This window comes from Porites lutea, chromosome 13 (assembly GCF_958299795.1).
Source record: "Porites lutea chromosome 13, jaPorLute2.1, whole genome shotgun sequence".
Lineage (NCBI taxonomy): Eukaryota > Metazoa > Cnidaria > Anthozoa > Scleractinia > Poritidae > Porites > Porites lutea.
This window is the reverse complement of record NC_133213.1, coordinates 2699561-2720902: the sequence shown is the minus strand read 5'-3', so window position 1 is coordinate 2720902 and position 21342 is coordinate 2699561. Positions and strand designations below refer to the sequence as shown.

General features: G+C 39.4%; 2 protein-coding genes across 2 annotated transcripts; both read left to right on the top strand.

Annotated features, from left to right (window-relative positions):
* Nucleotides 1–1140: 1140 nt before the first annotated feature.
* On the top strand, nucleotides 1141–11345 carry LOC140923034 (ceramide kinase-like). The gene is made up of 11 exons (XM_073373090.1): nucleotides 1141–1285; nucleotides 2796–3041; nucleotides 3794–3922; nucleotides 4447–4510; nucleotides 5213–5433; nucleotides 6520–6697; nucleotides 7925–8005; nucleotides 8919–8983; nucleotides 9255–9454; nucleotides 10371–10600; nucleotides 10784–11345. Exons 1-11 carry the CDS (start codon nucleotides 1147–1149, stop codon nucleotides 10869–10871), a joined length of 1641 nt encoding a protein of 546 aa, XP_073229191.1. The 5' UTR covers nucleotides 1141–1146; the 3' UTR covers nucleotides 10872–11345.
* Nucleotides 11346–14537: 3192 nt separating this feature from the next.
* On the top strand, nucleotides 14538–20604 carry LOC140923257 (uncharacterized). Its single transcript, XM_073373342.1, has 3 exons — nucleotides 14538–15208; nucleotides 17346–17828; nucleotides 18729–20604. Exons 1-3 carry the CDS (start codon nucleotides 14710–14712, stop codon nucleotides 19079–19081), a joined length of 1335 nt encoding a protein of 444 aa, XP_073229443.1. The 5' UTR covers nucleotides 14538–14709; the 3' UTR covers nucleotides 19082–20604.
* The last annotated feature ends 738 nt before the right edge of the window (nucleotides 20605–21342 follow it).

The following is a 21342-nucleotide window of genomic DNA, read 5'->3' as shown; positions in this document are numbered from 1 at the left end:
TTTCATATTTTCCAAGGAGTAAAAAATTGCCTTGTTATTTTAACTTTCCCGTATCCCGAGCCCGTCCCGAAAAATTGTGTGTTTTTTATTGGCTGCAATTTCGATATCACGTGCAAGTCAGGTTGGAATGCACCAGCAAGAAAAAGACTGTGCTTCAGCAAAGGAGGGAAAAGTAAGCTTACTGCGTAGCGAAGGACAAAGTCAAGGCTGCGCACTAACTTACGGCGCCCGATCCCCTAAAGCAACTAAGACTTGGCCTCGGGCGACTGAAAATATTGTCCAGGTTGGCCCAGCCGGACGGTATGCTGGTGTTGCTTTCTTGATTTAAAGTCAAGCCTAGAATTTATTACTTGCAACTTCGTAGCTCGCTCGGCCGATTCGTGGCCTAAAAGAACGTTACGAACCTGACAAGTTCTGCACCCTGAAAATTTCCCTTGAGCACAGCCTTGCGCCCTGCAGTTATTGGAAGTCTAATTGATAACATGCTATTGTTGAATGTGGAAGTGCACTTATTAAGGAAATCAGTAAAGCCGGAATGCAAATTTTAGTAAACTACCCCATTCTCTTAACATATATGGTGGTAATATTGATGTAAGTTTTGTTTTGAGGAGCAAAGGAACCGGCTTGTGTGTAACTCATCTTCCAGTGTATTTAACAGAACATCACCGTCTCTCCTGCAAACATTTGTTGGTTATATTATACACTGCTCAACTTTCCAATGCCATAATTCTCACTTACACCAACACATCCCGTGTAAACGCCTTCAGGCGTCTTCTTGTTTTTTTCATAAACACCGTATCAGATAATCGGGGCCGAGTTGTTCAAAGCCGGGTTAAGGTAACCCAGGGTTAGTGCGAGGTTTGAATTCAGATTTGAAAGTTTAAAAAGCATTTCCGTTTTAATTCTTTTTGTCTACAAGTTGATGATTGACAGCTCTAAATATAACAGAGAAAATTATCTGAGAAAATACTTTTGAACACGAGAAAGAGAAACCGGGGTTAAATTTAACCCGGGGTTAAGCGCTAGCTAATTGGCCTTCGAACAACTGGGCCCCCGGATGTTTTAGCAGGCTATTTGTCAGTGGAGGAGTACTGGGACGAGCATTACCCAGAGTCCGAGAGCCCGAGTGTTTTAGTCTTCAGAGACATGCTTAGTGAAACAAACATGGCTTCCGCTTCAGTTGTGAAACGCTCTGTGATAAATGTCGGTGGACAATCCTTTGACGTGGTTCTTTCTCAGACACAACTGTCTTGGGGCCATGTTGGTATTGAGGATTGCAGACTAGGTAATGAAATCAACTTTTTCGTCGATGATTATATAATTACAACCCAGAATTTCCGCTTATATATTTAGTTGAGCTTTTAATATCTGTAAACTTTACATTTGATTTTTGCTACATCTAGGGCAGTTTGCTTGCTGAACTTTTTTGTTACGTGTATAGTATCATTAATACAAGATGAAGTCAATTTATAATAGATTAAATACAAAACCGAATTTTTTTTATTATTTCACTTTCATCCATTTTCAAGACTATGCTCTTGAAGGTTGCTGCTGTTAATAGTCCACTTTTTCTACTGTCATTTCAGATTCAATATTATTATTTGTGTCCTCTTGTATTTTATATTATAACAGCAAGTCCATTTTTCACTGATTAGGACAAACAACATACTCTGTAGCTTTACTTTACTTCTGCTTTGTAATTGAATTTCAGCCTGTTTTTTTTCGTCCGAGCAAAAACGTTGCTCAGCAGTGTGTGATATCCCCAACAATCCACATTTGAGTTTGCATGTGTCAGGAGTGATTGCCGATCATCCCAGACCTTTATAGGCGATACTTATTATTTTGATTATTGGCAAATCTAGGACTGTTGGGAAACAGTAAAATCCCCATTCATCTGGGATTTTCTCAGCACATAAAGACAAGGCTTCAAGATTAGTAACCTTGTAAAACTCTAGCAATAGCTGATGTTTCCAAACATTTATTTTGTCATTTGAAGGCATCAGCCACTAAAATGAAAGAACCCATTGTTTTAAAAGCTGATGTGCCCTTGGATAGCAATACCAATAGGTCAGAATTATTGTGAATTATTGCTCCTGAAATCCTAGGCTTATATGAGCCACTGCAAGGAAAAATGAGTCCACACTCATCTCCCCTTTCTTCAGGGAGGGGATCAAAGACCAGACTTGGGAGATCTCTGAAAATCAAGCCTGTATTTTGTATTCGTACATTGTTATTTTCTTTATTTATCTTATATTACAGGCCCTTTAATTTATATTACAGATAAGTTTGAAGACGTTATTCATAATATTAAAATATCAGATTACAAGAATAAAATGAGAAGGGCAAGATATAGTGAAACTAATTACACACCCTGTGCTTAAATTACAGTTTTATTTAGGATAAATGAGAAAAAAAAGTGTATAAAGTATGAAATACAAAAGAGAGGGAAAAGCAAATTACACAAAAATATAGATTATACGAGGGTCGGTGTGGCGGTGATTACTACTGAGCAAGCTAATAGTAAAAAGTGCTCTTTTAAACAATTTTTTAGTTGTCTTTTTACGTGTAGATAAAGGTAATCAAGCCTACCAAAGTCCTTTCTCAGGTGAAACCAGATTTTCTTCCCATGAAGATTAAGGGCTAGGAATCAAAGGAAATTCTAAACCAACAAGGTTTCCAACTGCTTTAAACTAAAAACAGATTTACTTAAAATCTTCATATCTCTAAATCTGTTCTTGCCTATTATGTTTATGATGAGTATTTTTGACTTGTATAATTTATTTGTGTTAATACAGCAAATGCATCCTTCAAGAGGTCCTTGCAGTTAGCTGAGGTATTTGCTGTTGTCCCAAATAGTCCTAAGTCTTCCCTGTCCACTGAGGGAGAAATTGAGTTGGTATCGCTGAAAAGCTCGTCATTTTGTGTCTATTCAATAAAAAGATCAAGAAAACACAAGTGGAGAGAGAAAGCATTTGTGTTTGATTGTGAAGATGAGGGTCTATGTCAGGAGTGGATTGACAGTATACAAAGCATCCTCTCAGGTAGGCCATCTTTTTGCCATCACTCTCTGTACTGGACATGTGAAATGTAAAAATATTGTGTCATGAGGAAAGTACAAATCAGTTGGGAGAAAAATAACCTGGAAGTAATAAATACTAAGCAAAATATTTTTTGTCTGAAATCAAGCTCACCGTTAGGAAATCAAAAAGTTTTTGGCAAAGAGTCACATGCAAGCCATGAGTAAAGTAGGAAAGTGCAAGGAGAGTGAAGGGAGAAGGTTGAGGACGAGCTTGTCACAATAACCCAGCAACTCTTGCAATTTCTAAATGGAGAGCTTTATAACAATCATCACTGCAATATTTTACGCTTTCAAAGTAGTCATTCATCTGACAGTAATTTTATGTCCTGTTTTACCAGACCATTTGTTTTTGTTTTTGTTTATTTTTTTGCAAAATGTTACAATGTTGGGATACAAGCTGCAGGAGACATCAGCTAGTGTTACATAGTAGCCGCGGGGGTAAACACCCGGCCCCAGCTCTCACTGACAGCCCTGCAGATCTCAAATATTAACAATATTACATTAGCAAGGATACAATGTATATACCTGTCTAGTGTTATCAGGGATGTCACTAAGATTTCAAGTTTGCAGGTAAAACAAGAAGTAGGTGGGGAATTAAACAGCTAGGGATTTCTTTTGGTTCATTTTTCTTTTATTTTCCTAAGAAAGTAGCTGGGGAAAATCCCCAGTCTCCATGTCTTAATGACAGCCCTGCATATTATAACACTTTTTCAGGTTTTAACCGACCAAAAAGATTGTTAGTGTTTATAAATCCTGTTGGTGGCAGAAAACTGGGCTGTAAAATATACATGGAACAAGTGCAGCCATTGTTTGAACTGGCAAATATCAAAGTTGATATCATTGGTGAGTAGCTACTAGTGTACATTAATAATAATAATTTATTCATTTATAGTGTGCTTTTTAATGTGCTAGGTGCTTTGTATAAATGAATCTCAGAGAGATAAATGAAGATGTGTGGTAACTTCTAAATGTATTAATTTTTTTGAAGTTTCTCTAGGCTTTCATTAATTTTTAAAGGTAGGGGAAAAAGGAAACCTAGCTAGATATTTGCTAATTCCTGTCATTGTCAAAACAGTGCATTGTGTAGCCAGGTCTGGGCTCATTTTCTAACACCTGAGGGAAATCCTCCACCCTCAGCACTTGATGACCGACCTGCATCCTAAATTTTGCAGCATTGTCTGGTGTAAGATTTTATGCAAAGTGACCTTAAGACTTGTACTGGATAGTAAAGCACAATTGTTCATGTGGGCAGTGCATTTACAGAGTGACTTGTGTTAAGCCAATTTCTTGTGCATTTTTCACCAATTATAGAATATTATTGTTAGTGGTGGAGTGGATATGTCAAACAGGTATCTTATTTTTTTCAGTTACTCAAAGAGCTAACCATGCCAGAGATTACCTCTTAGAAGAAGGCCTGGAGAAGATAGATGGGTAGGATAGTTGCACCATTACATTTGTCTTTCTTGAATTTTTTTATCTTACTACATGTACCTATAAATGTAGCAGTGATCCCTTTCTGCATCAACCCTCTCTAATACCCTATTCACAACAAAGCTTAAAACACGCTTTAAATTTATTTTCTTTATACAAAAGCTACTTGCTGTACTTCAGTTATTGATGGCAAATTTATATTTAGTGCTATTTGCCAATGACTCAAAATTAATAGGGAATGCATGATCACCAGAAACCATTCAATCAGACTTACACTGCTTAACCCATTGGGCTGATGCGTGGCAAATGAAATTTAATGAATCAAAGTGCAGCGTCTTGCACATTGGTAAGGATAACCCTAAGAGTAACTATACGATGGGTTATTCACCCAAACAAGTGGTAGAGAAGGAAAGAGATCTGGGAGTGGTTGTTTCAGCTGGTGATACCCTTTGTTGGGAAGAACATAATATGAGGAGTGATTGGAAAGCAAAACAAATGACCTCGTTAATCATTAGAAATATAATATCTGGAAAACCAGAAGTGCTTATACCATATAAAAGGATGCTTTTGTGTAGAGAAGATCTTCGTGATCATTTTGCCCACATTCCCACTAACTCTGTTATAAGTAATATTATCAATAATTAATAAATTACTCATAAACAGGGTTAGAGTTTTCAAGTTTTTTTAATATGTTAATTTCAGGGTCGTTTCTGTTGGCGGAGATGGCATGTTTCATGAAGTACTCAATGGTCTCCTCATAAGAGCACAGCGGGATGCCATGTTGGATTCAATGTCACATGATTTTGAACCAGTCCCCCTCAACATCCCTATAGGAATCATTCCTGCTGGATCAACAGATGCTGTAGCTTTTTGTACAACAGGAAACAACGACCCTGTAACCTCAGCTCTTCATGTTATATTAGGTTAGTAAACACTATGACCATTTTTACAACAAAAAGAATATCACAACAGAAATCAAATTTCTCTTCTGTAAAATCCCAAGGCCAAGTAAATAGAAGAAAAATGATTCTCATCTGGATTTCTGTTAAAAAAGAGAGCAGGTAGGCTAATTCTGTTATGGCCAATAAAAGAGAAGCAACCCCAAAAAGTGAAGGGGGCGGGGATGAGAAACATGTTTTACAACGTGGCCTAAGTAATAATATTGTACTATGAAAATAGACTACGAGTAGTCCCCCATTTTTCCTCAGGGATAGTAGAGCGAGAGAAACGCGAGCGCGCGTGAAAATCCCCCACGCGAGAAAAGGCGACACGCGGCGTGGGGTGATTTTCACGCGCCCTCGCGATTCGCTCGCTCTACTATCCCTGAGAGAAATGGGGGACTACTCATAGTCTACTATGAAAACGTGTAGCCAAAGAGGTTTTATTTGATTGGTAACGTCCTTCGATTTTGTCCATAGATCTAGAGCTTTGGTTTATGTAATAATAATTATCGTTTTTCCATTACCATGGTGTGGTCTAACATTGAAATGGTTCAACGAGGCACCATAAACCGGTGTCATTTTCAGATTTGGGAAGCTCCAAATTCGGTTTTGTAGCGTTTGCTCATTTGCTCATTTGCTCAATTTGTTTTGAGAACAATCTTGTTGAATGAGAACTTTAAGAACCATCTAGACTGAGTAACATATTGTACATTATTTGTTTGTTTGTTTTTCTTTTATCAATCACTATTCATGTAGCTTAGCACAGGGTCTGGAGGGGTATTTCCGGGCTCCAGGATTTGGCCAAAATACAGGACGGGATTTGGGAAACGTTACACGGGATACGGGATTTGACCAAATTACAGTGCGGGATTTGGGAAACGTTACACGGGATACGGGATTTGACCAAATGACAGTGCGAGATTCAGGAAACATTATCGGGATACGGGATTTTACTGTAACTCGGGAATCGGGACTCGCCAAAGTTTGTCCACGCTTGCGGGATTGAGAATCAAGTAGGACTCTTTATACTCTTCGACTGAAAACTGCTGTACAACTAAACATGCGCAGGTGACATGCAGCCGCTGGACGTCTGTTGTGTTAAAAGAAAGAGCGAGGTATTACGTTACAGCGTTGTCATGGCAGCCTATGGGTTTTTTGGTGATGTTATGCAAGATAGCGAGAAGCTTCGCTGGATGGGACCCAGGAGATACGATGTAGCTGGTTTTAAAAAATTCATGTCAAACAGGTACGTTCTGATAATTTGCTGATTGTCTGATGCTGACTATCTTACTTTCAAGAAGTTTTGGCTAGTGCTTAAGCTATGGTAAAACGAACAACAAAACGTGCAATTTACATTGCAACATTGGTTTAAAACGAGTTGAGAAGTTAGGTAAGTTGCGCATTTTACCAGCCGCGTTCAAATCCGTCTTGCAACAAATCAGGTTGTTGCGAGGTGGGTGAAGGTTATACTACGCGCGAGTCAGTCATACCAGACGCGAGAGTTATGTCACTTGCTGTGCTGCTAAACAAGTCTGCCTGGGACCGGTAAAACGTACAAAATATACAGATTTTGTTGCAAAAAGTAGAACTGCTCTCTACTTTCTGCTACAACTTTCGGCAACCTTCAACAACCTGATTTGTTACAAGACAGGTGGGTGGAAAACGCGCAACATCGCTATTTATCTCGTTTTGCTGCAGTCTTGCTGAACAAGTCTCACGTTTTTTTGTCTTTACCCGTTTTACTCTTCCTTAAAGCCCTTATCTGATGAAATGATGAGCTGTTACACGTCTCTTAAAAAGGCAGTATGTAAATCGCCTGCGCTGCGAAAAGTTACGTGTAAATATTCAAAAAGAACGTGACGTGAGACTCATGCAGTTGTCAAGAATGTATAAGGCTGTTCCCGGAGGGCAGTTCCTTAAAACCAAATTTCTAGAAAGAGCAGCTCGTGAATATAGGGTTCCAGTCCAACAACTTTAGTAACTTTGACGGCAGGAAAACCTATTCGATGCGCGCGCACGTGTTCGTGAACTTCATTCAGTTCATGAATGGAGTCATGGTCGCACTTAGAAACTCGCCCTGTTATGTTCCGTAATTCGAGGTTTCAAAGGTGGCTACTTTGAGGGTTTGGGTAAATGGTACGCAAAACGTAGGACTGGTAAATTTCCGGCGTCCCGGAATCGCGTTTACCATTGTACAAATCAGTTCATCCAAAAACGGCCGCGAAGGCCCTAAACTGTTAAAAAAGATTGCTTTGATGAAATGGAACACGGATTTCCGTTTGGAACATTCCTTCTGGAAAAACAGGACTACCTTTTCAGGTGTTCCGTTGCTCCCGAAAATTTTCCACTGGAACGACGCAAAAAGTCGTGTTCCTTAACTTTCCAACCGGTTTTTGCGGGACGTTTTCGTAAATAGTAAACAACCACTGTTTGGTTCAGTTTCTTCAGAAAATCAATTGTTATCTTCTAACAGGGGGTATGAAGGAATTGTAACGTTTTTGGCAGTTCAAAATGGAGACACTGGTCCTCAAGACAGAACTAGATGTCGCTCAGGGTGAGTACGAAAGTCGGGATCGGGTCTTTTCGCCTGAAGGTCGATTCGCAGATGGTAGTTTCCCCGGACTTCAGTTGATTCGCCCAATGCATATTTGTCGTTCTTTAAGCCTGAAAAGGAAAAAGTGTGAAAAGTCGGTGACTACACATATGGAATCTAAACTTGCTAAATCTAAACTTCTTATGTTCACTTCGTTGTGGAGTGTTGTATGTCTTCGGGTGAATCGACTTAAGTCAGGGCGTAACCTCCTCGGGCGAATCGACTTTTGGGCGTAACGATCGCACTGAATTCCTTCGTGCTCAGCTTTGTTACTTGCGTCCTCTCTCGATACTTTTTGCCCTAAACAGTCAAGGAACAGATGACCGTAAACAGTTTAGAAATATAAGAAAATAAAGAATTTTGAAAATAAATTCTATCAAGAAATAAACAGGTACGCGTAGCCCTTAGTTTGCCTGGTAATCGTGAATGTGTTTAAAAAAATTCAGAATGTCAGGTTATGGGTGGCCATGTGGATCACATCGACTGAAACCAGATTTAGTGACCAGTGGCTTTAGTGAAAACAAGGGCTTGGCGGGGATTCATACTTTTGCAGGCTCGCAAACCCGGTCTCCGTCTCGCTTAAGCCTCGGTAACCTGGCTTGCAACAAATCAGTTTGTTGGAAGTTGCGTGTGAAAACTGACTGTAACACCCTGTACCCCCTGTAATCCCTTGTAACCTCTTGTAACCCCCTGTAACTCTCTGTAACCCCCTGTAACCCCCGTTAACACCTTGTAAGCTCCTGTGACCCCTTGAGACCTTTTGTAACCTCCTATAACCTCATGTTACGCCCTGTCACTTAGTTTGATTACTGTTCGTCAATCACTGAATAAAATTACAAGAGAGTCACTTATGGTATATTTTTTTGTCTTTTAGTTGTGGCGTTTGTAATGATGTTTTCGACTCCCGTCTACAACAGACCTCAGAACAGCATTCTAACGGTAAGTTGAAGGGGAAAACCTAGCCTGCGTCGTGTGGGGGCTGGGGAGAGAGGGACGCTATTCCCTTTCGCGCTCTTTCCCCCTCCCCTCTCCTCCCTTCCCCTTTTTTGGTGCCTGCCTTGCGTGCAAGAAGCTGATGAAATTTTACGGTTCCATGTTGTTATATTTAAAAACTCCAGCTCAACCTTATCATGATTAAAGTCGTCACAAGTTCATGCGCCGTGGGCACTGACGCTAGATTACCTATCTATTTCTTGTGTTTGCACTTCAGCTTCCATGTGGCAGTCAGTGAAAGGTCGTTTTATCAGTGTGATTGGAGCCAACATATCTTGCGCATGTGCAAAGAGCCCTGAAGGCCTCTCTCCCAGCGCTCATCTGGCTGATGGCTGTATGGATCTTATACTTGTTAAACATACTTCACGCTTTCAGTATCTCAAACATATGCTTAGAATCACCTCTAAAGCCGATCAGGTCAGTACCGATCATTTTTTTATACTCCGCTTTCTCTTCCCTAAGGTCTCGCCCTTGTTATTCAGAAGTGCCTCATTCGCCACTTTAGATACGAGAAGGGAATTGGGGCCCGGTAACTTTTCCGGCCCGAAATCAAATATTCAAATCGAAATAAAAAGAATAAGAGCGCGGGTCCTGGCTAGCAAACTACCCCATCTTGTTTCACTAACTGATAGTTTTATCACGTTAGATGCAAAACTATTGAAACCTCGATCTTTAATGTAAACGGAGACAGTTTACCGGTCCCGTTAATTATCGGGACTTTCGAGAAACGGGCCCCTAGACCCGCAATACATCCCGCAATTGTTTCTGGGATTGTTACTGGGGACACGTGCGCCGGTCAGCTATTGGCCAATTTTTTTTCCCTGTCCTTAGTAACAGTCCCAGAAGTCTTTGTGAAAGTTAACTCGACCCAGTTCCCTTCTCGCTTCTCAAGTGGCGAATAGGGAGATGAAAACTATAGTTGAATTTTTCCAAAGTAGGGTAAACTACGGCTCATTGTCACGTCTTCCACTGTCGTTCTTTTAACGAAATCGGTAATGAGTGAAAAGCGTCTCCTAGATTTATCATGTTCCTCATTCTCAGTGTTTTACGAACTCTTTCTCGTTTAAGAGGGCGAGAAAAGCCAAGCAGGAGAAAAAGCCCTTCTTCCCGTCTTACGCGTATGGAAAAGAAGCTACTGCCGCGCATTTTCCTCCTCATTTCGATCAAAGGGTAAAAAAGCAGACTTCAGCGTAGATGCTCTTGTCAACTAACCTCCCAAATGTTACGATCCTTGTACACCGTCAGTTCTTTATAACGTCTTTTTTCTTTGAGTCCTATATTAAATTGCGCTGGAAATAATCCCTTTCTTTTCTGTTTTTAATCCGCCACACAGTTCAACTTTGATTTTGTGGAAGTTCACCGTGTGCGCGAGTTTCACTTTCGTCCTTCTAACGAAGAAAGTGACGCTGGTCATGAAATCGACGGAGTCGAGGAAACAGACACCAGAGAAGATGATGAAGAGCGGCTGGCCGCGAAAACATCATCAACTGCGCCACGACCACGCGCCAGGAGCCTGTGGAATGTGGACGGAGAACTCGTTACTCATCCGGCGATACATATCAAGTAAGAATTATGGCAGTGAGGAGATTAATTTAATTTAAACACTTCATAGCGAAGTCATAACTATTGAAAGCCCAGCCACGTTAGATCAACTCACATACTTGCGTACTTTCACCTCATGAAGTAACGTAAAAACACTACGCCGTGTTTTGATTTCTTATTATTTAATTATTTACCTTTTTCTAGGGTTCACCGACAACTTATTCGCCTCTTTGCTAGAGGAATTGAAGAATGTGAAGATACACCGGCTTGCACAATTTGCAGAAGGCATTGACGTTCAAACAGATAACTCAAATTTTCAGAGTAGCAGCAATTCATCTAGTTTCGTTTGTAATTCGCCCGTTTTAGAAACGATAAGGAAACTGGAGCTGAAATATGTCCCGCAATTGTATCTGGGGTCATAACTGAGGACGCGCCTGTCAGCTAATAGAGAGCTTAAGCATAGACGTTTTTGAGTGACAGATATCAACCGGAAGTCAGGCCTTTTCCATCTCTATATGCCTTGACGGTCAACATGGCCGCCTGTTCACGTGGCTCAAACCAAGAATCGTGGGTCGTCACTTGTTTCCATCCACCAAACTAACATTTTCCTCTCAGTGGCTCTCACAAGACATTTCACTTTTCTTACATGAAATTTCTCTGTCTCTTGAAATTTCTGTTCATAAAAGTCTAAGTATCTTCAATTTTTAAGGTTAAGTTAAGTAATTGATATACACTAACAATCTGAAATACAAGCGGTACAAAAGCACCACTATCACAATGATTTTATTTAATCATGCTAAATTATTGGGTCGTTAGTTAGTAGAAGTGCTGCTAGTGTACTCGTGATTGAAATCACGAGAATACAACCAAGAGTGAAATTATTATGAAAGTAAAAGACCAAATACAGCCATAAAGCGCTTTCCACATTTAAAACAGTTAGCCAACCGTCAGTTGCGTGGGCAACGGTGAAGAAATTCTTTAAAACTGCCGGGGCCTGAGCGTAAAAGGAAATGCTGGAAAGCTAGTTACAGTTTTTGCGTACTCCGTTATTTTTCCTCTTCCCCCCTATATTTGCGGTCTCTGTTGTAAAGTAAATATGGGTAGACTAGCACTTACACCGCATTTGGGCAACCATAGTCCTTTCGATTAAGAACTATTTAAAACACTGTCATCGTAACGGTACGTAAATATTGGGCAGGTATTAAGGTACGTGTAACCAGACCCAACCACTTTCAACATTTTTGGCGAACAGTGTTGGGAGTTGTTGCGTTCGTTTGCACGTAGCTAAAAGTTTGACCGGTTTCAAACTTTACAACAACATGCAACAGGGTATGCAAACGGACGCAACACTGATGTAACATCCAACAAAGTTGCGACAACATTGCAACAACTTTTAACAATGTTGGGAGTTGTTGGCCAACAATTTTGCGTCCGTTTGCACTGGGCTTTAAAGACAAAAGAGTTTTAGAGTCACGTATACGGCAAACGGCAAACGTGAATTTGTTCCACGTGACCAAGGTTTCCAACATCAACTTTATTTGCACTGTTTAGTTGAATTTATCTTACACATACAGGGAAACGATGCATTCATCTTACACATACATGTCGGGCAACTTGTGCTTTACTGTTCATTACTTCTGTCCTAAAATTATTAACTTCACGTTAGTTTTGTCTATGACCATCGTCTTGGACTGCTTTAAACTGCACGCTTTCTATTCTGAGAAATTCTCGACTCAAATCTGACGTTTGCCGTAGCCTTGACTTCTAGAGCTCTCTATTTTTGCAGCCTTGTCGTTGTAGATATCCCCTCTCTTGTCATCGTCAATCCAAAGCCTCGTTGACGGAGTTAAAACACATTCTTGGTGTTCTAAAATTTTAATTTTATATTTATGAAACTATTTTGTGTACGCGATGTTGAAAATATTGAAAGAAAAAACTGATGGCAGCAGAATATTTAATCAAATACTCTGAACTTTCATAATCGCAAATAGATGGTTCAGAAGGTTTAAAATTTTCGTTGTAAATTATTATAAAATCATTGAAGTAAAGATATGGGTAATTTTATGGTTGGCTATTGTTGGTTTGACCTGTACGCAGTAATGTTTACGCCTTGTGTGATGCTATTTTCCGCCTGTGTAATTGCAGATCTCCGTAAATCCGAAAAAGAAGACAGTCTGTAATACATGTGGCGACTACTTCGCTTTAGAAAGGTATTGCAGCAGTAAAAAAACAAATCCTTTACAAAGGAAAGAAATAGATAAATAGAACGTTTTCACATGACGTCACGGCGGCCATATTGGTGTTCCAAAAAAATGAAACGGTGGCCATGTTGGTTTACCCAGAAAATCCTCCGGGAAAATCCTCTATAGGAGAAGGAAAAGCTCCGCCCCCCCCAAAAAAAACGACCGCTAAGCTGGGCAGGGAAATACCGACACCACAAGAATCTGGAACTATTTTATTCAAGACTTTCCCAAGGAAAATATGCCGTAACATGAATTCAGGGATAGATTTCAGGAAAATAAGCCAGGTTTTGCCAGCAGAAAGCCGTACTTGAATGCATTTAATTTCGTCACAATGAAGGACATATGGCTGACACAACCTAAACTCGTCTGCTAAGTGAGACGCTAGACAAATGTTCTCTCACATCGATTTTATTTTGCGTTTTTTTTTGAAGCGGTTAATCCAAATCGCTCCAATTTCTATGATCTCCAAAAGCATGTTTTTGACCTCAAAAGCAACTGCAACAACATCCGTCTTGGTATTGGGTCTCCTGTGGAAGTTTACTTTTTCACTAACCTATTAAGATATGGACTTAACAAACGACGCCATAAGAACGACGTCTTCACGAAAGTTAGGGAGGCAGTAGCCATATAACAACAACAACAACAACGACAATAATCTTCTCTCTCCCTCGCCTTCCCTCCCCCATGCCCTTTTCCTTTTTCCCCCTGAGCCCCGTTTTGTTGCCTCCGCGACGATGTTAATGCAGATGAAAGTACAAAATGTGCTGCATGATTTCTGCTCACCAGAAATTTGTCAGTATTCTGATTAGTTTATTTAATGTATTATTGAATTTTTCTTCGCCTCACATACATATGTACTAGTAAAAAAACAACATTTTTGCGTTTTCTTCGAGAACAGCCCTTAGCGTACAATTTTAAAATGTTTTTTATTGGATAGTTTCTGCCGTTTTTAATATATATTCTACGGTGAGTTCGGTTATAATGTGAAAAGACATACAGACTGGTTTAAGTACAACTTATCTTTATTCAGATTCTATTTATGTTCCAATTGTTTTCTTGTTATAAAATTGTTTTCTTAATATTAAAAATTTTGTGTACATAGATGAAATTTTAGAGGAGAAAAAACATTACTTAATAATCATGTACTCCTGTCCTCGCGCTGATACAGGAGGTAAAATGCAAAGAATTAAAAACATGTGGGCGTTTAAATGAACTTAATATTTCAAAACCCTCAATTATTTATATTTCGGCAAGCGTAATTTCCTTTCCACATAAAAAGGTTATCATCTGCGCTCAAAAGAAAATTATATTGCGAATAAAAATATGTATAAAATGGCAACAAAGAATTTCAATTTTAAAGTATTACTCCTGATCCTAGTTTCCAGGAGACCCCACGCCGTTGCTATAGTTTTTGAGAGTACTTAAGAAATTGACGTGCTTTGTGATTTAAAGGTATTTTGATAGAGTCTCGCTTCCTGTCTTTGTAAGTTCTTCATGATAAATTCTGACTTAAGAATCGAATTTAAACGCCATGAAGTTGTTGTTTTTTTCTTTTGTAAAGCTAACTGAAGAATTAACGTCACAAAACTTCTTTTTTTTCTAATTTTACTTATTTTCTATCGAATGTAAATTTAGAGCCTTTGTTTTCAATTAAGTGCCTATTGTCCTTTTCTTGTGGCATATCCGTAATAAATCTGCAATTCTAATTTTTCTTCAAAGCGGAGAAAAGTACATAATATAGTCTGTGATGATATGATCGCGAGTTTGTTCCGTCTTTTGGAAGATCATGGCGCGACCGAAACCTCGGCAACGGCAAAATTCGATGTCAAATTAGCCACGTTAAAAATTTAAAAAAGCTAAATGTGGGAATAAACTCGATCGCGAACCATGTGGGACAGAATAATGGAAATATTTTGTAAGTTTAGCCCTGAGTCCACAAAGTCGCCTTCTTCGAAACCATCGGCGAGCGGGTTAACTGTATTTTGTTTTTACATATTTGGGACGCTTTCCTTCTTCAACCAAGAGTTGTTGTACACGGCATCGGAGGACATTCTAAGCGGTAGAGATCTTCCAACTGCTACAGTTCTTGTGTGCTTTGTGGTGCCATTGTTGGCTGTGAAAGTTCTTGCGCCCTGGTTTATACAAAGAATTCCTTATGCTGTGAAGGTGTCTTTTATCGCTCTGACCATGGCTCTCGGACTAGCAGTCATCGCGTTCGTCGAACAAATAGCTTTGAAGTTAGTGGGAATTGTTTTGAACGCCTTGGCTTCAGGGACAGCGGAAGTAACATTTTTGGGTCTAACTTCGTTCTATCCGCAAATCTGTATCAGTTCTTGGGTTGCTGGAACAGGGATGGCTTCGCTCGTTTCGCCTCTTTATTATACAGGTAAAAAAAACCTCTGTTATTTATAATATAGTCGTTTCAGTTTCGTAGGCAAATGTTTTTGAACTCACTCGTATTTTAGCGAACTGGCCACACGGAAAAGCACAGCTTTCTAGTCAGCTTTCTTTTGAAGAGTATTTTATTCAGTAATAACTGACTCGATGGTCCTTTTCAAGCGTTACTCATTCTATAGCGAAGGACGGAGGGAAACTTGTTCGTTGAGTATACGAATCAAGACTTTGCTTTTCATCATGAATGGACCCAGCAATACTGTCCTTTATTATACTTAACTGTAAATGGTCACTTTGTTTGCGATTCAGAGACAATAATTATTCGATCGGAGAGTAATTTTCAATGTTTTATTTATAAGGTATGTTTTTTTGTGTGTGTTTTTTCAGTTTCTTGTTCTCGAAAATTTAGGATTTTCTTGTATTTTTTCCCCCAAATTTTAATCGGAAGCACCTGCTAGGAAAACCCACGTTTGCGAGAATATTTTCCGGAACGATTGTCTGACCTTTAATTATTGTATTTAAATTTAAGTTATGCCTGGAGGGAAGGGGAAATTTGGCCATGCGGCTGGCTAAAAATTATTTTATGAAAAATTGGTCTTAAGATGGCAAGCCGGAGAGAGAAGTTATTTTGACAGAAACAAAATAAGCTTGAATTGCACTTTAAATTCAAAAAATTTATGTTACAATGTATTTTATCAACCTAGAAAACTAGTTCGCAAATTGGTGAAGATGAGTTTGTATTATTTTATTCGCACTCTAAAAAGGCTTCTCAAATTAAAATTTTAAGAAATAAAACCGGCCAGCAAAATTTTTTCTCTTGGCCCGACGAGGGCTGTGAGTCACTCACCACCCTTGCATGTTTATAATATATAAGATAAATATTTTTTTTCTTTAATCGCCTCTTAGTGGTTGCATTTTTTAATGTCTTTTTACAGGCGTTGTCATCTGTGCCTTTCAAATAACACTTCTTTGTCAAAAACAACTGCTCTATTTCAGTCATTTTCCCGTTTGAAGTCATTGCCCCTATTATACTACTTTAATCAATTTTTTTACTGTTTGACTGTCGTTAGAAGTAAAATGCGTGTAAAAATATATGCCTTTAATACTGTCTAACTGCCTGAGGTCAAGAAGGTTGGATATAGACCAAGTTTTTCTCATGCGTTTTAAGGGACCGAACCGAAGTTGAGGTCAATAAAATGGCATTTAAACTGAAAGAATTTGAGGCCGATATCCAGCTATCGTGACCACCGAACAAGCTTAGTCAATACAGGATTTATTACATGGGAAAGATCTTTTTTCTTGTGGGAGCAAAGCGGAAAATTCCGAGCTGGCAAGAAAGGCTCACGTTAAGAGCAGTAAGAGCAGTCTCTAGTCTCCAGGTCTCCCTCGCTATACTCATGTTTTAGATATAGGACAAAACACCACAAAAGTTCTTGCATTGAATAAGGTGACGTGTAGCCTTGGCATTGGTTCGTCCCATATAAGGGAATCCAGGAAATTTTTGCCTGTGGAATCCGGAATGGGGCTCATGGAATAAGGAATCCCGTTAATCATTTGAATCCAGAATCCAAGTTCCACTGAAGACTGGAATCCAGAACCATGAGACTGTCCTGGATTCCCTTGCAAGGAGCAACTGCATATAATTAACAATTAGTAAAATCCAACTAGTGGTCCATTATCAATGCTACGTCTATTATCAATGCTACTACTAGGCTATATGTTATAGCCCACTAGTGGCGAAAAGCGCCGACTTCGAAAACCAAAACAGTGGCGGCTTAATCTCGTTTTGCTAGCTTACGTTGTTTTGTCTCGATATTTTTGACCAACTAGTTGGATTTTACTAAAAACAATTATTCATCTCGCCCTCATGCCTCTGAGTCAATAGCCCATTCGGCCTTCGGCCTCATGGGCTATTGTCTCTTAGTCCATTCGGGCTCGAGGAGTAGTGGTTAAATATACCATGATTGCTAGTTAAGCCAACCAGAGCTCTAGACACGTCTTGATTTGCATTTTGGAAATGGTTATTATTGTCATAAGTTAGTCAGTTTTAGTTGAGTTAGTTTGTCGTTTTTGACAAAGTTGAGAGAAATAAAAGTCAGATCAAACTCGTTTTTTTTTCTTGCTTTCAGCTGTCACAACATGGACTTGCGTCTCACCCAAAGTCGCAACCATGATAACAGTTCCTTTTCCCTTCCTGCTGATGATGTTTTACGCCGTTTTGGACAAGTCTAACGTCCTGAGTATCTCGCGCAGGCCTCAAGAACGAGTTGAAGTCGAATACACAGCCGTGGGGACCTCTGATAGCGCCGAGAAGCCAGCGTCGATTCCTGAAAGACTTTCATTCGGCGGGAACCTCCGTATTGGTGTCAAAATTCTTCCGTTCATCATCCCTTTAGCTTTCAGCTACTTCGCGGAGTATATGTCAACTTCTGCCGTTGTTACTACCATAGCCTTTCCTAACTCGGGCGTAATGCCTCGAGATCACTATCTCTATTACGCCTTGGCATACAGACTCGGCAAGTTCGTTGGCAGAGGTTATCTGTTCATATTTGCTTGTTTGCCTGACGAGGCCATAGAGTTCTTGAAGTGCGATAAGACCTGGATATTTGCAGGTGAGGCTCAAAATATTTTTATACAGTCGAAACTCACCTTGCGACCACTCTCGTAACCGACCACTACCACGTTTGTGAGACCTCGTTTCAATAGCCTGCTTGCAAGCTCTCCTTTTATAGCAAACAAAGGGAGCCACCACAGAACGCGCGAGTAAGCGGCAAAGCCGCGAGAGGCCGCACTCGCGTGTCTTCCCGCGTGACTTCTCGCGAGTCCCACAAACGGAGAGCTTGCTCGCAGGCTACCGTTTGAACTGTGTCTTAAACTTTGTAGTGTCATGTAGCAGCTACCCTAACCTTGAAACAATGGGAAATAATGATAAACAATGATGTGTTTATAAATCAACACTCTAATGAAACTGCACACTGCCCTAATTGGTTCGTTGTTAAAGAACTGGGGTGTTTTTTTGGTCTAAAAGATTGGGCATAAAGTTTAGCAGATATAAAGACACTCTTTAAACATCATTTTTTCTTTTGTCTTTTCTTTATGAATTACTAATGAGTTTCTAAAGCTCTCGAAAACGTCCACCCTCTACTGTTTTGCCCAGCGGAGCGCCTTGCGCTACTATTGAACAAAGAGACATCATCTGGGCCTGATTTTTAACATTATATGTCAACCGCCCATGCTACTAAACTAGTTATTTAGTAAATAGTTTACTCGTGAAAAGGTGCATTATGGGAGATGTGGAATTGGCGTATCAGAACAAAAAAAGTTTTTGTTTTTTCGAGCAACTTTTGAGCAACTTTCGTTACAAAAAGCAAATTTTGATGGTTTTTTTAGCACCTTTTGCGCAAATTTTTCGAGAAATTACGGGAAACGTTTTGGAAAATCCCGAGCAACTTGCGGAAAGCCCCACTAGTGGTGCCATATGATTACTCACGATTATTCTTTGTTTGTTGCAGTGCTAAACAATGCCCTTCTCATCTTCTTTGTGTTCGAGTCTTGGTACCATTTTCTCCCGTATATTTGGATCATGATCGCTCTCTGCTCCATCCTGGGTATCGTTGCTGGGATGATTGTCTTGCATTCGCCCCATGCCGTCGCGCGGCGTGTTTTGCCTGAGGAAAAAGAGTTTGCATTGGGACTATTAACGGTTGGTAATGCTGTGGGAGCATTTGTGGCCGGATTCGTTGGTCTGGCTGTGGAGCCATACCTGACGGCGGAATGTAAACAACATTTCCCTGCCACATCAGACTACTGCTTTACACGGGTTTCAACCACATCGGGATGGGATACCAATATTCACTGCTCTTAAGGAATTTTGAAGACGTTGTGATGAAAATTAACCACGGAAAATATATTTGCTACGCATAATTTCTGTTTTTGTCACAACAAACAAAAATTTAGGTAATGACTCGAGTTCATGCATGTGTTTAGTTCAGCATCAGCGCTGTACTGTACACATATCTGCCTTTAGACTTTGACCACCAATTAGTTTTTGATTATAGGCACGATCAAAGTTTGCCTGAGGGTAATTAGAAGAGCCAATTCATCCTTTTCGGGTCAACGTTTGGGTTCGACTTCTTCCGCCCTCCCGAGCGTGGACTCATTTCCCGAAAGGCGACTGGTAACAAGGTCGAAAAAAGTTATATGTTATAGAATATTAAATCTAAAAGCTGCAAGAATAGTGTAAAACGTTTAATCGCAGTGAAAATATTACTGTAACTACTGCTTACAGGCATTGACTTGAATAATGTTATGTTAATGAGTCTGTAATGTTATTCTGATATCGCCGATAGAAAAAATCCCGCTCGAAAGTAACAATCAGTTGTTGAACAGCGAGGAGACAGCCTGACCGAAATGTTATTTAAAAATGGACTTGAAATATATCGGGGGTTAAGTAAACCCTAGCCCTTGGATGAGGTTTTTGTGATATCCGGAATAATCAAGGTCGAGGTAAGTGTTATCAGCCGAGCCGAAGTCCGAGACTGATAACACTTACCGAGACCTTGATGATTTAGAATATCACAAAAACCAAATCTAATAATCCTTTAATGATACATTATTTTGAATAAATTCAAGACAAACAAACCGTCGCAAGGAACCGGAATTGATATATGTCATATATATATTGTGATTGGAAATCATGCATTGCGCGCGAAACCTACAGATTAGTTAGTTATCTGCTAGCAGATAACTAACTAATCCGTAGGTTGCGCTGATTTCCAATTCAAAATTAGCTATAGACTCTTAGCCAATGAGACGACAGATATGAGTATAATGTATAATAAATTAAATTATTAATGGTGAACTATTGGGTTATTATGGAGGGGGTAAAAGAAAAAAATAATATTTAATATATTTTATTTTTGCCAGAAAATCGTGGCATTTATAAATATAAAGTTGGCAGTTAATTAATGGTATACATGTGAACACTATTTTTAAAAATGGTATTTTTTTTTGGTAAATTTCCAGAACAATACTACTCTAATTCTCTTCGGGACGTAAAAGGGAAAAGTTTTTAACGATCTTTTGTGTTACTTTCCTCGCATGAAAGTTTTCGTTTTTTGTTGTTTCTTGTTTTTAGATTTTATCATTGACATTTGAAATTCCAACTCAATATTGACTTACGTTTTGTAGATTACTAGGTCAGTAGAATCTATTCTTTAGTGATTTATATGTATTTACTTTAACTGTAAGAGCTAATATATTGGAATGTTATTGCGAATAATAATTTTAATGATAGAACCTGAATAGTAATCATACTAATAAAGACTATGAGATTGAGAAGAACGAAAAAGATTCCATAATGAATATCACCTGAAATAAAGTTGCTTACAAAACATCAGCAAATGATCCCATATTTTTCTGGGAAACTTTCTGACTGAATGTAGTTAGGTAATTCAATAGTTCGTTTCTGTTCACTTGGTTAGCAGACATGTGAACCGTGAACCCAAAAGAATTATTTTGCTACACTATAAATTTGGCCACTGTAACTGCCAGAAAAAGCTCTGATGCAGCTAGCTCTAGCGTACAGCTTAAACACAAGACAAAAAGATATTACAAGTGGTTTTATATATGGTATGCCGGATCTTAGCAGTAAATAAGCATCTGAAAATTTATGAAACTTCAACTCAAATGATCACAACTTACAGCGGTTACGCATAATTTGAGTATAGCTACGTACTGTAACACCCTTTTCAGATTCACTTTTAGACGACGAGTAGTCCCCATTTTTCCTCAGACTTAGTAGAGCGAGCGCTCGTGAAAATCATTCCACGCGAGAAAGGCGAGACGCGGCTGGAGAGAGAAACATTGTCGCCTTTCTCGCGTGGGGCGATTTTCACGAGCACTCGCCTTTCGCTCGCGTTACTATCCCTGAGGAAAAATGAGGACTGCTCGTAGTCTAATTCGCTTTTAAAGAGATTCATGAACATTCGCCTACATTAAAATATCGGGAAAGTACCATTTGATAAATCGATGAGAGATGAGCTTCATCGAATGTTATTAAGTTGTTTAATGAATGTTCAGATCCGGAGGAGTAGGGATGGTGAGTAACACCATGCCCTACTCACT